The following is a 16,353-nucleotide window of genomic DNA, read 5'->3' as shown; positions in this document are numbered from 1 at the left end:
AGACAGCTGCAGTCTGTACACTCAGCCCTGGGATGTGTCCAGGTCCCCACTCCTGTGACCCGGGGGAGCCTCCGCGAACACACCAGAGGGTTTAGGCTCGTCGCCTCCTGCAAGGAGGCGCGCACTAGTGGAAGCAGCTCAAGTGTCTCACTGCGAATTTTGAAATGATTTGACAACTTCCAAAAACTCAAGACCATTTTCCCCAGATACTTCACTTTCCTTCTTGGATAATTACACAAGGTGCCCTCACACCGCCCCCAGGCCCCTTCAGAACAGCACCTTCTCCTCCTGGGGCCCAGAGCACCGGAGGATGGAGAGCCGTCACACGGTCACACGTTTCTGGCCACAGAGCCGTGCTCGGGCAGTTCTTCGGGGAGTGGCTCATCCCTTGTCCCCTGCTTTGGGAGAGCAGGCCCCACCGTTCCCACCTGTGTGTGTTGGCTTCTCCCTGACAAACGTCCCCTTCACACTCTGAAACGTCAGGGACAGGGCGGGGCTGCAGGCTTCTCCCGAGAGCTCCGCTCCCACCAGCCCCGTCCGCCAGGACAGCACCCCAGCTCTGCGTGAGGACGGACTCCCTTTTAACTAGCCCCTTCCACCTGCCTTCCTCGCTCCTACAGATGTGGTGCTCGCAGCCCCGGGGCTCCCTCCGGCCTCTGGGCCCTGCCCCTCGCCCGCTCCCACTGTCAGCCCTGGGCTGGGCAGGCACAGCCGCCAGCGGTCGGCCCGTGAAAGAAGCAAGTCCAATCTCCATCTGAAAACGTGGCCCGTTTATTGGAACCGAAAGGCATCGTTACATAGTGCAAACGTCTCTTTGGTGATGTACTGGTTACAATGAACATAAGAAAGGCACTTGCTGTTGCAAACCGTTAGAAGTGAATGAAACCCGCTCTGCCCACCCCCACCGGTGATTCTGCGGACATCCCAGCTGCACCGCGGAGCTGCTCCGCGCACCAGACCGCCCGGTCGACTGAGACGGTGCCATCCTTCCACAACCGCTCAGACCACAAGCCTTAACCCGCGAGCCGGCCGCCTCCGCACGGGGCCGCAGACAGGCCTCCCGGGCACCTCCAGACGCCAACACTGCAGAGCGCGGGCTCCGTGGTCCTTTCACATCTGAGCAACTTACAGAACCATGGACTTTCAGACGGAGTTTTCCTCTTTCTGTTTACAGAAATCTGTTTCAGGATTTGGTTACTCAATTCGACTTGCAATTTCAAAAGAAGTCCTGTGCCCCATGGGACGTGGGGCTTTTATTCATCACTCAGTGATATGAGGGCAGAAGGCAAGCGGACTGTTTAAAGCTGCTCAGGCTGGAATATGAACATGCAGGCACTGGGCTCTCCTGCAGGTGAAGGAGGCTGTGCCGGGCTAAACCCAGGCTTTCAACTGCTCACTATGCGCCAGACACTGCCGGAGACTGGCCTTCCCCGCCACCAGCCCCGCCGCCCCCGTGATGGACTCCCCAGGGGACGGAGACAGCCAGGTCCTCCTGGGTCTCTGCTGGGACGGGCAGGCGGGCCCTGCGTCTGTGCCCAGCACAAGGCCTGGCTCCCAGTGGACACTAATCAGCGTCTGCAGAACTGAACAGAATGTGCAGGACATGTTTCTCAGAACACAGATCACTTTGTATTTGGAACAAAACAGGAGGATTTTGGTCAATTAAAAAGACAGACCATGAGGTATGAAAGTTGCTTTTCACTGGATTCTGTAAGAACTTCTGCAGAGTAGAAATGACTCCTGCCGTGTCTAACACTAAAACGTGGGCAAAATTTCATAAAGCGTCGTGCATTTTGAAAATACAAATGAGGTACAGGGATTGCTTTAACTCACTCACACAACCTGCAGTCAGAAAGTTCCCCACATTCGAACTCCTCCCGTCGGCAGAAGAATCTAGGGCGTCGTGACTCTCCATGGGCTCGAGCGGGACCGAGTCCGGCGATGGAGCGGAGCACGAGCTGGCACGTGCACGGAGCAGTAGGCCCCGTCCGCTACAGCATGGAGGGTTTTCATTTCTGGTCCACACTAGGCAGTGCATATGCAGGTCGGACATGAACTCAAGACTTGTTCCTAAATGCGGCTTAATAACCTCATGATCTGGGCGAAAGGAGAGCCGAGCTGCACGATGTGCTGGGGCTGCGGGCGGCAGGGACGTCTGCTCTGCGGTGCAGGCAAGGCCCCGGGAGGCTGCGGAGGACCGGAGGAGGGGCTGTGGTCTGGCGGATGTGGGGTGACGGGGTATGAGAGCCTGTGTCACCCCTAAGAGCGTCACCCAACGTGCTCCACAGAGACTCCATTCCGTTTGCCAAATACTGAATTTCTCGTAAATCCCGCGCCCTCTGCCAGCAGCTCCGCTCTGCGCCCATCCCTTGGGCGACGGGCCTGCAAGCTCTTGGAATCAGGAACCAGCAGGACTAAGTTTCAGTTGAGGAGAAATGGTGATATTAGCTGAAATCAACTTAGGAGCCTAAATGATTTAACTGTGCAATTTAATAGTAGCACCAATTTTTCATTAAAAAAATTAAATAAAAACCTGAGAAATCTAACATGAAGTTAGGACATGTGTCTGCTTCCCGCCCTCGTCTGCTCCAGGGCCTCCTGGTGAGCAAGGATCCTGGGTTAGTTCCAACACAGCCGGAGCCGCGGCCTGGAACCCCCAAGCCTCAACGCTCCTGGCCTGCGCTCCCCAAACCAGCGCGGCCGCGGAGGACGCACGGAGACGCGCTGGGCCTCCAGGCACCTAAGGCTTCTTTCCTGGGGAGTCGCTCGGGCAGGCTGGACAGCAGGCCCCGCTGGCTCTCACGGGCGCTGGACAATCGGCAGGCTGGCAGGCTTCCACGAAGCAGGTGACCTGCCCGTCCTGGAGGAGAGACGGCGCCAGCCGGTCAGTCCCCGGGAGAGCCGGGCCTGCGTCACGCTCTCCCTCCCCGTCTGGCCTGCTGGGTGGGCTCTGCAATCAGAGAGCAGCTGACTCTCTTGGCTGGTTCACAGCGCAGACACCCCACTCCTTCCAGCCCGCCTCCGCCGTCTTCTGCCACCGTCCCCGGACCACAGCTGCACCTCTTCCACGCTGCCCACTGGGGACCCTGGGACCCTGTCCCTGGGCGTCGACCAGAAGGAGGGCCGACTAGCGAGAAGATGGAGGGGCCAGGGCTCCATCATCCCCAGCGCAGACCACCACCAGGGACACAGCGCCCTCTCTGCCACAGCAGAGCTCTGACTGCCCAGCCGTCCGCAGCCAAGCACTCGTGACCCGGTTCCCAGACAGAGTCCACACTCACGCGGCATTCACAGGCGGTGCAGGGGTCCCGTCTCCACTTGGCTCCGTTGGCGTGAGGGTTGCCGTCGGCATCCACGCACCCGGTGCTGAGCCGGGACTCGAGCTTCTTTATCTGCACAAAGCAGAGGAGGCGTGGGTCACACCGAGGAAGAGGTCAGCTCAGGGTCACAGCTGCTCCTTCACTGAAGTGATGCCTGGCGACCAAGAGGGACTGAGACAAATGTTCCTAAGGAACCTCCAGCATAGTCCTTGGACAGCTGTTTGCCCGGGAGCTCCAGGACCACGGCCTGACTGCTGCCGCGCTGATGCGAGAAACGCGCTTACCGCAAACACGCTGAGCGGTTACCTCGTGAGAAGGGGAGACGCTGCCGCCTCAGGGGTGAGCGCGAGCACCGGGGGCGGGGACACACGGCGCCAGCTGCTCCAAGGAGCGCGAGGCCGTGCCGCTGCTGCTCCTGGCGGCACGGCGGCCCCTGCCGAGTGGTGCTGACCGGGTGCCGAGGCGGGAAATCCCTAGGTCTCTGCACCGTGGAGGGTCCCGCAGCCCCCCAGGTCCCTCTGGAGCACGTGAGAGGCAAGCACACCCCCACCTCGTGCAGACCGTCCCCACACCTCAGCTGACTGCTAAGTGAGGTCTGAATAGGGCCGGGGTCCCGGGCGTGACATCGCTCCGCCCTGCCGCCCTCCGTCTTCGGTCACCTGAGCCATCTGTGCGGCGACCTCACCCCACCTGCGCCCTCCACTCGCAGGGGGACCCTCGGGCCATCGGTCCAGCCATCAATCTGCGCACTCCTCCTAGGGTGTCGCTCCCCCGCCCCAGGCTGGGCCCTCAAGACGCCTGGGCCGTCAGCTCTGGGGGATGTGCTTGGGTTTGTGTCTCCGGCTGTGGCCCAGCAGGGTGCCCGGCCTGCCCGCCCTCTCTGCCTGACCGTCCCCGCGTGTCCGCGCTCAGCACCTGAGCTGCCACCCTGTCCCTGGCCCTGAGGAGGAGGAGGTGCAGGGCAGGCATGGGGCAGGTGTGCAGAGGCCGAGCACCACACCTGGGGCAGGGGACACGAAGTCGGCCAAGCCTGAGGGCTGGGGCTCCCAGAGCAGCAAGGGTTTGCGCTAAGACCCCCGCTTCCAGGCCTGGCTCTGGACGGCTCCAGAGCTCAGGAATCCCTGCAGATGCGACCTTCTGTAGTCTGCATGCTCTCTGCTAATCCGAGACCTCTCTCCCCCCTCCTGCTTACGTGGAATTACGCTGAGACCCCAGTGCAGACATGCGGAAGCAGACAGCGTTCGTGCCTGCAAACCTGCAGGCCCTGGGAGACGCGGACGTGCCGGTGCCCTTCCCTCAGCCAAGGGCACCTGGCTGCCCCCAGACCTCCCCGGGAACAGAGGTCTGACCGTCTTTCCCGAAGAAGCGGCTTTGGGCAGGACTGAGGTTTGAATTCTGCACCCGTGTCCCGACTCTGAGCCGCTCACAGCCCATGGCTCCATGGAGGCTTCAGCCAGCATCCCTGGGACCCAGCATTCCTCCCCAATGGCACTGACCCTGGCCCATGGCTAGGGTCCCCGATCTCTGGGCCAGGCCGGAGACAAGACAAACAGGAGCAAAAAGACAAAAGGGACGTCCCTGGGGGTCCATGACCGAGGACCCCAGGCTGTCTGGGCAGAATTTCCCTCCACAGCCCTGGGAGACACGCACATGGGGCCTGCACATGAGGATTCAGAGGACGGCTGAGCTACAGGCACGAGGAGCCCTCACCTGCTTCCTGAGGTCCGTGATGGTCTTCTGCATCTCCAGAACAAACTCCCTGAAGTCGCTCGTCCCCGGTACCTGTGGGCGCTCGGAGGCGGCGGCCGTGGCGTTGCTGGGACGCTTCCCCTGTTTCCCAACTCTGCACGGGCAGGTGGGGAGAGACCAGTGAGACTCCGCGGTGAGACCCGCGGTGCAGCTGGAGCCAGTGACAGGGTGCTAGCCGCAGTCTGCCGGAGGCTGGGGGACACGGAGTGGTCACGCCACGTGGGGGCCATGTGGGACGCCCCCCCGCCCCAGGCCCCGCGCACGGTGCACGGCCTCCGCGCGGGACTCGGCCCTACCTCGACATCTCCCGAGGTCCGGCATCCCTGCCAGGCTCGTCGCCCTGGTAGCTGAACTCAAGGGATCGCTTGCCTCGGAAGTGATAGGAAAAGGCGTTGAACTGCCCCCTGGTTCTGCAGTCTGAGAGCAAAGTGCAGGCAGGTCAGTGGTCGGTGGCTCTCATCAGGGGGTAGCAAGTCCCCCGGCAAGTATCGCAGCCTTTCCCACGGGACACACCCTGATGCTCCCGCCCGCGGGGCTGAGGGGCCCTGCGCTCACCGCTCCCTGACCGGGGCGGCGGCCTGGCCGGGGCCTCCCACCTCCCACTACTCCTCCCAGGGTCCCCATGCACAGCTGGCCCCCGAGTCCTGGGAGTTTTTGTACTATTTCAACAATTTCCACAATTATTCCAAAAATTTTCAAAATTGTGTGTATGTGTGTGCCTTCTCCCCTGTGACTCATCAGCCTCCACAAAGAAGCTAAATTCACAACTCTGCTCAGAAGCAGCAGGTCCGCCCCCTGGAACCGCTCCTTAGCTTCTCTGGAGACGCGCGGGAGTCCTGCTCGGAAACACACGCTGGCGTGGCTGAGACGTGAGCTTAGCAAAGTCTGCGCTGAGTGAGTTTTTATAAAAGTTGGGTTGAAAACTCAATAGCAATCAACATCTGGTCCTATAAACCCTTGATTCGTTTTTTTCCTGCTACTTTTTGGGTACGGCTTTTAGGCCAAAATGAAAACAGATAAAGCTTACAAAGCATTCTCTGATTTTATGAGCTGAGGGCCATGCCTGCTATTTTAAGAGGAAAAGTACCCAGGAAAGGCTGTCTTGCTGCGGATGCCTGAATCTCTCTGACCAGCCACCAGCGACAGCGGGAAAGGCCCTGTCAGACGCCACGGGGGACTCAGCCTGGACTGAAGACTCAGGCCCTCGAGGGCTTCAGATTTGGGAGCAAAGAGCAGGGAACCTGTCTGCGCCTTCCTAAGCAACTACGAGAATCTGCCCACGTTCTGAGAAAACGGAGTTTCTGCATCTGAACAGAACTGGCTTTTCCTAATGATTTTCAAAGAGAACAATTTTCTGCAAATCCAAGAATCAAATTCTCTGTCATATGTGTGGTCAAGTGCTGTGACTCTGAGAAACCAGTCAGAAGATGTAAAAAAAGCTAAAACAAACAAAAATTCCCCGAAACTATAAAAATGAGAATGCAAATGCTTTGGAAAATTGGGCACTCGGCTAGGAAAATTTTAATTTCACGTGAATTCTCCTACAAGGTTACAAACCACATGTCATGTACACGCTTAACACAGGACACGTTTTACGTATTATGTTATGTGTATAATATACATAAACAGAGAGGAGAACCCACAGAGGCAGACACAGGACCAGATCACACACACACGCCACACACCAAGACGTGAATACTTAATATTGAAAATAACAGCTTCTTAAATAGGTTCCCAGTAGAAGCAAGTTGACCACAACTATTTCTACAGGGAAGAAGTGGAAGAGAAAACTCTGGTTTCCACACTTGGTGGCCACCGGCCTGCGGGGCGAGGGTGGGGGTCCAGGGCCCAGGCCCCCCTCGCCCATGGTGCCCAGCTCGGACATGGTCCGTGCGGGTCTCCCCATGCTGGTGGCCTCGGTTCCCTCACCACAGAAGAGCAGGGTTACACGGGGTGCATCCTAAATGTCCCCCAGATTGAATGTTTCCTGGGTCTCTGATCATAGTTTGAATAAAACCAAAACCATGTTCAAATCAGAACACGAAGCCGAGGTTAACCACGGGCGGGATTTCGGAATGTCGAGAAGGAGCCACAATGTGGGGGCAGCAGCCGCACGGGCGGCCTGAATGGTGCGTCCAGAAACCACGCAAAGCCGCAGGACTGGCTGCCCCACCACTTCCCAGGGCCTCCAGGCTCCGGAGCTCGAGGCCACCTCCCACAGGAACGTCCCGTCACCCCTCCGCTCCCCAGAAGGAGTTTTACAGCACGCTTCTCTGGCTGCACGAGTGACTGCGGACGCAGAACAGACCGCACACACTTCTAAGTCACAGCTGGTCTGATGCTCTGTGGCTGTGTTTCTCGCTTATCTCTCGTCTGTGGGGCACAGATACACAGGCCGCCCAACTGGGAAAGAAACTACGGGCAAACGCCATGAAAGCCTCGTGTTCTGCCTTTTACTTGGTATTTTAGTTGTCATATTGACTCCAGTCCCTGGGCATCCCAGATCCCTCACACTCATACTTTGTCTCAGGCTCCGTGCGGACTCACCGTGGTTTAACAAGCGCCCTCCAGCCCGCCTGCCCTGCCGAGCCCATTCCCGTCCGCACTTGTACCCACGCCATCAGTGCGGGGGCGCTGGGCCCGGCCCGGGGACGCTCACCCTCACAGCAGTCCTGCCACACGCGCAAGTCCACTCTGGGGATCTCGTCACAGCTGCTGTACCCGTGCGGGAACTCCGCCACCCGGAACACGTCCCGCTGCACACGTGTGATGTTGTCTGAGTTGTCGCAAAGGATCCGGGCCAGCGACGTCTGCTTGATCTGTGTGAGCTGGGCCGGGGTGAACACCCCCGGGTTCTCGTACCACAGCCTGCGTCCCCAGGGCGAGAGCGAGCTCAGAGCGCGCACGGGACTCGAAAGCCCCACCAACGGTGCAGACGGCAGTGGCGCACTTAAGGGTCACGTAGCGGTGGACGCACACGTTGCTCTAAGCCCCACTCAGAAAACACAGACCAGGAGGTCCGGACTAAAGCTGCAGAGGGCAAGCCCCCTGAGAGCCCACTCAGGCCACTTTCCAGAAACACTGCCGGCACGTGGCCACCCGCCGAGTGACCCAGCGGCAGGCGCACCTGCCTTTACCTGTCCCCGTCGCGTAAGCGCTTGAACTGCGAGCTCAGCAGACACATGAGGGTGGGCCCCAGGCGGCTGCCGGGCACCAGGTCCTCCACCACGAGGGCCGGAAACAGGTCGATGTTGAGCGGGGAGCCATACAGCCTGCAAAACCCAGCGGGGCCTTCGGTTCACTGGGCGGAGCTGGAGCTGGCGGAGAGCCCCCCAGTGACGAGGACAAGGGTTCATTTTCTCCGTCATTATTTGCATCATTCGGACCTTCACGAAACACATCCAACTCACTGCTCTTTCTTTAAAGCACCTTACCTACCCGTTATCTTTTAAAGAAACGTCCTACTTTCTGCTTAAATACACGCAGAAAACAGACACATAGATACATTGACTGTGCAGTTTAGAGCAGTCCAGAAAGCAAGGAAATTAAAGCCACGCCTTTCCTGACCATTCAGAGACACCTTGACATCTTAACATACACCTGTCCAATATTCTTTTATAAGCGATATAAGCTGAAGACACACTTCGCGAAGATTACTGGGGTTCTGCCACATACTGAAAACACATCAGCTCTGAAGACGCTTCTAAGTGGAAATAGAGCAAAAGACTAAGACGGGAGAGCTTAAATGTTCAAGAACAAACTTTTCATCAAAAATTTCCAATTCCTTAAAAATACATGAACAAGCAAAAAGCTGACCCTCTCTATCACACTCTTTTCCAAGCTCTCGTGCCGTCCTCCGACACCTGCCAGACAGCAGCCGGTGGTCAGTTTCAATGTTGCTCAAATGAAGCTCAAGTCGATCTTTCAAGTGCGTCCTACAGCGGAGGCGCCTTCCCCAGCCCCTGGATGAGGGACGGGGCAGCGGACGAGGTGGTGCAGGGCCCGTCTGCGGTCCCTCAGCTCAGGAGCAGGGTGCACAGTGGTGTTAGACGGGGGAGCCCCTCCCACGGAGCCGCTGCCCTCGCTCTCCAAGGTCAAGAATGGTGACACTGAACTTTAGTTTGGACGGAAATACAATTGGAAAGAGCCCGGCCAGTGTGGTCTCTGCCTGAGGGGCTTTTCCCAATGGAAACAACCCGTTCCCAGGCAGGGTTCCCTCCGTCTGCCCCAGCCCGAGTGACCCGCCAACAGGGGCGGGCCGCCCACGCTGGGGGTGCAGACCCTGGACAAAGGCAGGCATGGGCCCTACCCCCTCACTATGCTCCCAGAAATGAGGAGACCTGACCGGGCGCCACCGAAACAGGCAGACCATGTGATTCCCAGATCCCCGCTTCAAAGCCCTGGGCTCCCTATGGCTTCCCAGGGGATGATGTCTCAAACTCACTGCCCTGTGTCCTCACTCTTCCTGGCACCTGCTCTCGTTCCCAGCCTGCAAGCCAGGGCTGACGCGGAAGACAGCAAATGCGTGGTTCTCCTGTGGGTGTGTCTCCCTGACGTCCCCCCAGGGGCCCTTGCCCTGCTAGCAGTGCTAAGCTGGACAGAGGGTTCTTTAAACTGTTTTGAAATAAGTTGGGCAAAGGAGAGAAATGCCAGGAAAGTAATTGCATCCATCTGGATGAGAACCTCGGAGGGTACTTAAGCACAAAACATACAGACAGTTCACAGTCCCTGGCTGAGCATCACGGCGGCACAAGGTCCCCGTCCTGCTGGAGGGTGTGTTTATGTACCCAGCAACCTAACACTGATTCAAAGGAACGCTGGAACATAGTAAACTTCCCAGAGCACGAAGTTCACTTATTCACAACCTGAAACAAACTATGAATAGAAAGTCATTTTCTCCACAGGCACAGGCGGGTCCCAGGGGAACACGCCTCAGCTGCAGGGCTAAGGGCACAACCTAGGAACGGGCGAGGCACCCTTCCGCGACCCGGAGAGCCAGGAAAGGACCCCGAGTGAGTCTTCACGAGAGAGGGTTTTTCTCTCTAAAACAACTCTTTCAAACGTGAAAGCACACGTTGTAAATGCGCAATGACCTGTGGACCTAACTCCTCCGTCCAAGGACCACGAGGGGTCATTCTGGAAAGAGTAACGAGTGGCTAAAGGCTCCCTAAGAGCCTCGGATAAACAACACGGGAGAAGGGACTTCAGGAGGAAGGGCGGACCCAACACGGGGAGAGCTGGCGTGAGTCCCGGAGGCCCCGAGGTCTGGTTAGCAATGTGAGAGCCGAGGGCCGGCAGGCTGCTGTTGGCGGGAAGCCCCCCGCGACCAGGTCTCGGCCCCTCGGCCCCTGACGGGACCAAGCGCAGCCTCCGCTCTGTCCACGAGAGGAAGGGGCCCTGACCCACAGGGCGGCGACCTCACACTCCCACCCCCGCCCAGTGAGGTCCCTCCCGGGAATGAGCGAAGCCGCTGCCCGCGGGGCAGGAGCCCAGGGGGCGCGGAGACCGGCCAGGCCTGGGTGACAGCTAGTTCAGGGAGAGGCTTCCGGACTCCCCGCCGCTGACCCACCAGCCCTGCCTGCAGGCGCTCTGGCGCCCGGGCTCCTGCGGCCGCAGCAGAGCCTCCTCCCGAAGCCCCGACAGACCGAGGCTCAGTCCTGACGCTGTTCCCAGTTGATCCCTCCCCTCCCCCTCCCCGCCAGGCCCTGCAGACAAGCCCCTCATCTCCTCACGCTCACTGGGGGCGTGGCTGTGGTACCCAGCTGCGGGTGGTCCCCCACTCCTCCGCTCCTGACTCCTCCCCTGCAGACTCCAATCCGGGGACGGGAACCAGCAGCCAACAGACGCCCAGCCCGGGGCCTCCGCTCTCTGCCGCCCCCAACCCCAGCCCCGCCCCCAGCTCTCTGCCCCGCCCCCGCCCCTGGGGCCCCGCCCCCACCTCTCCACCGCCCAACCCCGGCCCCGCCTCCACTTCTCTGCCCCCCCCCCCCCCCGGGCCCACACCCACCGCCTCAGCTTCTCCCGGATCTCAGGGTTCTTGATCTCGTTCTTCAGGTCCTCGAAGGTGTGGGCGGACGACAGGTTGCAGTAGACGCGGTAGTCGTGGTAGGGCGGGATGCCGTGGTCCCGGCCCCGCTGGATGTTGATGGCAGCCAGGTCCAGTGCCACCGTGTGCGCCATGGAGAAGAGCCGCTCCGTGAGCTCCGTGTTCAGCGGCTGCGACGGCACGCGCATCTTGCCGGCCACGCCGAACAGGCCGCGGAGCAGCGGGTCGATGCCGCCCTCGCTGACGATGCGGAAGGGGGAGAAGAAGGCCTTGTGCAGGGGCACGTGGCCGTGCGCCGTGGGCTGGAAGTGCTCGTCCAGCCTCTGTAGCACCGGGTTGACCAGCGTGTGGCCGAACCTGAAGGCGGCAGTGGCGAAGGCGTTGAAGATGCCGGCGTTGACGCCCGGGTCGTAGCCGCGGTACTCACCCAGCATCTTCATGCCCACCTCGCCCAGCACCTTGGGCAGCCAGTGCTGGTAGGTGATGTGCTGCACCTGCGCCCCCACCACCTTCCGGGCCTCGTGGTAGATGGTGTCGCTGTCCCAATGCGGGTTCAGCGCCAGCAGCTCGGTGGCCACACGGTTGTGCTCGCGGAACCAGAGCGTGTGCATGCTGGTGAGCCCCAGCTGCTCGTTGGCGCGGTGGTCGCCGGCCAGGAAGCAGGGGATAGGGCTCTCGTTCTCGTCCCGCATGCACTCGGTGGGCGGCCCGGCCGCGAAGGGCAGCAGCGGCTTGCCTGAGCGCTGCACGATGCCCTGGCGCAGCAGTCCCCGCTGGCTGGCCAGGTCCCGGATGGCGCGGGCCTCGTGCTCTGAGCTGCCATAGACGTTGGACGCGTCGATGTAGGAGGTGAGCTGGTTGATCTGCTCGCGGGGGTACACGGAGTTCATGAGCAGGGATGTCATGCCGCTGCCGCACACGGGGCTGGAGCGCACGAAGAACATGCAGCGTGCTCCGCTCCTCGCCCGCGGGTCGTTGGGCGGGATGGCCACGGAGAAGCAGGGTGGGTCGTTGCTGCAGGCAGAGCTGCAGTGCTGGCCGTCTGAGAAGCGGGCCTGGCTCAGGGCCACCACCGTGGAGTCCAGGTCGTGGTCCAGGAACTGGCCCCACTGCATCAGCATGTGGGTGAACTGCTCGTCCGGGGTGACGGCCTCCGAGCCGATGAGGGCTGTGGACACCAGGCGGGGCATGGGCAGCGGGTGGCCGTGGTACCGCCGGCCAGGGTCGATGCCCCGCGGCGTGTTGAAGCCGTTCTCGTACACAGCCTTGAGCAGGCGCTCGAAGGCAGTCAGCGAGGCGCCCCACATGGGGTGCTGCAGGTTGTTGCAGGTGCCGTCGTGGGTTCGGTACTTCTGGTGGAAGCACATGTCCGAGCAGTTGTTGACGCGCCGGTGCGCCGTGCAGCCAGAGAGGTTGGCGATCAGGCTCAGGTACTGTGGGGACACCAGGTCGTTGTAGTGGTAACCTGGGCAGAGAGCAGGAGAGCAGGGCTGTCAGGTGGGGACCAGCACCATTCCGTCCCTCATCCCTCCCGGCCAAGCCCAGGATTCTTGCAGCCAAGCGCCCAGGTGCCAGCAGGAGGGCTGGGCAGGCCTGACACACCAGCACCTGCTCCTTGTTCCAAGCTCTCCTGGGCCTGGCCCCAGGGCCCCAGAGAGCTCCACACTGTAACTGAATCACAGCTATAAACCAGAAATGCATGCAACATGGTAAATCAGCCACACTTCAACTTAAACAACAGCAGAAATAAAGAGCTGGCGGTGAAACTGCCCAGGTGAGGGAGGGGCCCCCAGGGACACCAGAGCAGGTGGCTTCCCCAAGGAAAGAGCTCTGCTAGGAGGGACCTCGGGGGAGTTAGATGCCCAGCAGCCCCACTTGCCCGGACGGAACAGCGACACCAGGCACCTGCTCTGTTCACAGTCGCCCTCTGGAGTCTCACAGCCGCTCGATCCTGAGCAGTAGAGGAGCCAGCCAGCAAGCAAGAGACCTCCTCCAGACCCCACCTGGGCACTGCGCCCCAAGGCCTGGCAGAGGCTTGGGCAGCCTAGGCCAGGGACAGAGGAGGGGGCCGTCACCCCTGCCACCAGCACAGCACCTGCTGGAGCTCCAGAAACAGCTTTCCAACAGCTGCAACCTGCATCCCACGGCATCGCACGGACCCTCCTCTGTCCATGACCCGATGGTCAGCCTGAGGGCCAGGACAGCACACGGCCCCCTGTGCTGAGCTCACCTCATGTCACCAATGGGCCTCCCATCAGACCCGGTGAGGACCACAGGACTGTCCCAGCTCAACGCAACGCACACAGTCACAATGACCATCACGCACACTGGGCCAGGAATGCTGGCCCTCGTCCCAGGGAGCGCCCACCACAGGTGCAGACGCCTGGCTGGGGAGATGGGGGATGGGGCACTGACTTGTTCCGTTCAGGTCAACCATCAGGCCATGCTGCACGTGCTCCTGAATCAGCTGCAGCGTCCGCTCGAATATCTCTCCGGCACGTGCCTGCTCCACGGTGTAGGGGTCCCTCGGGTACCGGAACAGGGCCAGCAGGTCGTTCGGGGAGCGAGGGCGGCTAACGGGCGTTTGGGGCAAAAAGGGAGGAACAGAACAAATTACTGGGAGCAAAAGTCCCCGTATCCAAAAAGAGAATCGTTGCTGTTAAAAATCTCTGTGGCCGCATTTCTGCAGACGTGCGACACGGTGTCTTCCTTACCGCAAGTGGGCGGCAACAGAACAAACGGACAAAACCAAAAAACACTAAAAACAAGTGACTAATGACAGCAGAAGAAACATCCTTATTCTATTTCAATTCAGAGGCAGAAAAAGCACTTTGGAATCGCCAACGTGAAACATGCACTAACAGCTTATGAAGTATCTTGTTTGGGCCAAGCTAGTGGTGAGCCAGAAGAATGAGTCAACATTTTTTAAAATGTCATATTTGTGAATCACCATCCAGCCTCTACTGGGAAAGTACCTATCCTTCTGTTATCTTGACCCCAGAAAGTCGTTGCTAACATGGTTTATGATTTTTAAAGGAAAAGTTTTTCTTCAGATGAGAAGACAGGTCAAAACTCTGCCTCCTAGAGTCGCACGCACTCTTTGACCCCAGACCCTGAGTCTCCATCTGCTCCCGCACGCACCTGTCAAACAGGTGTGTCCGCGTGGAGTTTATGGCTCTGTCCACGGTTGCGATCGCTTCCACGATGGACGTGGCTACAAACGGGTCCCCGTTACGACTGACATCGGGAACTGGAAAAAGTGAGGTCACACATTACCAGAAAAACCACACACAAATGAGCCCGAAAGCCGTGTCTAGACACCACATCACTCAGACACAGGCAGACTTCCCTCCAAAGGTTACTCCTAACTTTCACACCAAACTTAAATTGCTGACTGCATCACAAATCCCACAGAAGACGTTTTCAAACGGTATGAAAGTGACAGGCATTTTTGACTTTTACAGTCATGTGATGATAAAAGCAAAGAGCAGCCATAACATGAAACAGTGAGGACCTTCCACCGGAGCATCCCTAACGCAGGTGCCGCCTGTGCCGTGCTGGGTGGAGAGTGTGACGGCTGAACGCCGGTGGGTTCTGTGTGTTTCCCATCAGAGTCGAACCTCCCCTGGACGCCCGGATCTCAACTTGCTCACCCTCCAAGACGCTGCTCCCCCAACACCCTGTCCTCAGGGACGATCAGACATCACACCTAGAGTGCGCGCGAGCGCACACACGTGACACGACCACATATGCACGCGTGCACGCGCACGTGACTGTACACATTGCACACGTGTCCTCACACAAGGCATACACGGCTAAGCCTGCTTCCCTCTTTTCATTTCTTCTTCACTTAATATTGACATTTTTCTAGCTTTAGAGTTTGCTAAATAAGGTAAGTTTGCTCCAATCAATCTCTGACCTTTGTCTTTTGAAAAGCCTCATGCCAGGTCCCCAGTAACATGCATTTTAATAAACCCAATGGTATTTTTTTCTCTCAAAATGCTCAACCTTTCTACAGAAAATACCTTTACTGAATGGTTGCCTTCACTGGTCCCAGGAGACCCTCCCTCCTGCCTGGAAGGTACTGCCTCCCGACTCTGATCTCAGACAGAGCCTGAATTTACTAAGTTTTAGAACCTAATATTTTTATGCCAAGTGTTAGACCAATGAAGACAATCTTACATAATTTTATCACCCTAGTATTTCATTACTACCAACAATTTAAATTGAATTTGTTTTTCTCCAAGCACAGAATAATAATTCAAAAACACTTCTCTGTGCGCCTTTAAAAAAAAGGTGAAGGAAATTCACTCAAATGTTCAGGTGGTTCTTTCTTGGGAGTAGGGTTATGGGTGGGAAATTATATTTAAATTTCCTATATAACTAAGTCATGTTAAAGTAACATTATTTTCAAGTATAAAAATAAACATTAATTGGAAAAAACACTGTTTTTAAGTCAAAGGATTCACTGATTTAAGCTGTATTCACTTCACACTCTAATATAATGGGAAAATTACGTCACTTAAAATTTTTTCTTAAAAAAAAAGCCTCGAAGGGCTTCATTTTTCCTTTACTGTTGTCGCCTGCGGGTGCCCACAGGTCAAGGTGCCCACACGTGGGTTGGGGTGGGGGTTGGCGTATAAACTAGTCGCACAGCGTCCTGTCCGGGCACTTGCTGCCTGAGGAGAAGGCAGATTGGGTGTGTTCAAGTGGAGAAGGCAGAGTGTCGGTGCTCCGGAGTCCCTGGAGCGGGCAAGAGCTGGGGTGTGGGTGTGGGGCTCCCCCTGGGGGCCAGCTTCCTGTGCCGAGGGGCACGCCTGACCGTGGGGCACAAAGGGCCGGAGACGGAATGCAGGCTGGGGGCGGGGCAGGAGGCTCTGCGAGGCTGATGGCCCTGGAACACTTGGGGCGGCATCAGGGATTTCTGTTCTAGGAAGGTGGAGGTGACCATGGACAGACCAGACGGTGGGCCCGGCTGGACGCTCTGGCTGAGCGATGCGGGCCTGGTGGACAGCTGGCGTCTGCTTGGCTCTAGGGCACCGACCAGACCCAGGGAAGGGAGGGGTCCATGGTGATTGGGGTGTTTATACTGAGGACTAAGCACACCCAGGACTGCACAAGGCCACACACCCAGAGCAGAGAGAAAGCAGGGTGAAGGGCCGAGCCTCCTTCATCACAGTAACTGCATCTGTGGTTCTGCAAAATGGTGACTGCTGATTGCCTGTTGTGGATCTAAAG

General features: G+C 58.5%; 1 protein-coding gene across 2 annotated transcripts in view; it reads right to left on the bottom strand.

The window, feature by feature from the left end:
• Positions 1-755: 755 nt before the first annotated feature.
• Positions 756-16,353, bottom strand: part of PXDN (peroxidasin) — a 58,920-nt gene continuing 43,322 nt past the window's right edge. For both annotated transcript variants that reach the window (XM_072938271.1, XM_072938272.1), the window contains 9 exons: positions 14,257-14,365; positions 13,531-13,688; positions 11,077-12,580; positions 8,207-8,341; positions 7,729-7,937; positions 5,366-5,486; positions 5,031-5,163; positions 3,282-3,392; positions 756-2,860 (listed from right to left, as the gene is read on the bottom strand). In XM_072938271.1, the coding sequence (XP_072794372.1) occupies positions 2,741-2,860; positions 3,282-3,392; positions 5,031-5,163; positions 5,366-5,486; positions 7,729-7,937; positions 8,207-8,341; positions 11,077-12,580; positions 13,531-13,688; positions 14,257-14,365 (2,600 nt within the window). In that variant the 3' untranslated portion in view covers positions 756-2,740. The remainder of the gene's footprint in view (positions 2,861-3,281; positions 3,393-5,030; positions 5,164-5,365; positions 5,487-7,728; positions 7,938-8,206; positions 8,342-11,076; positions 12,581-13,530; positions 13,689-14,256; positions 14,366-16,353) is intronic.

Source organism: Vicugna pacos, chromosome 15, assembly GCF_048564905.1.
Source record: "Vicugna pacos chromosome 15, VicPac4, whole genome shotgun sequence".
Taxonomy (NCBI): Eukaryota; Metazoa; Chordata; class Mammalia; order Artiodactyla; family Camelidae; genus Vicugna; species Vicugna pacos.
The sequence above is the reverse complement of the archived record's forward strand: the minus strand, read 5'-3'. Positions and strand labels throughout refer to the sequence as shown.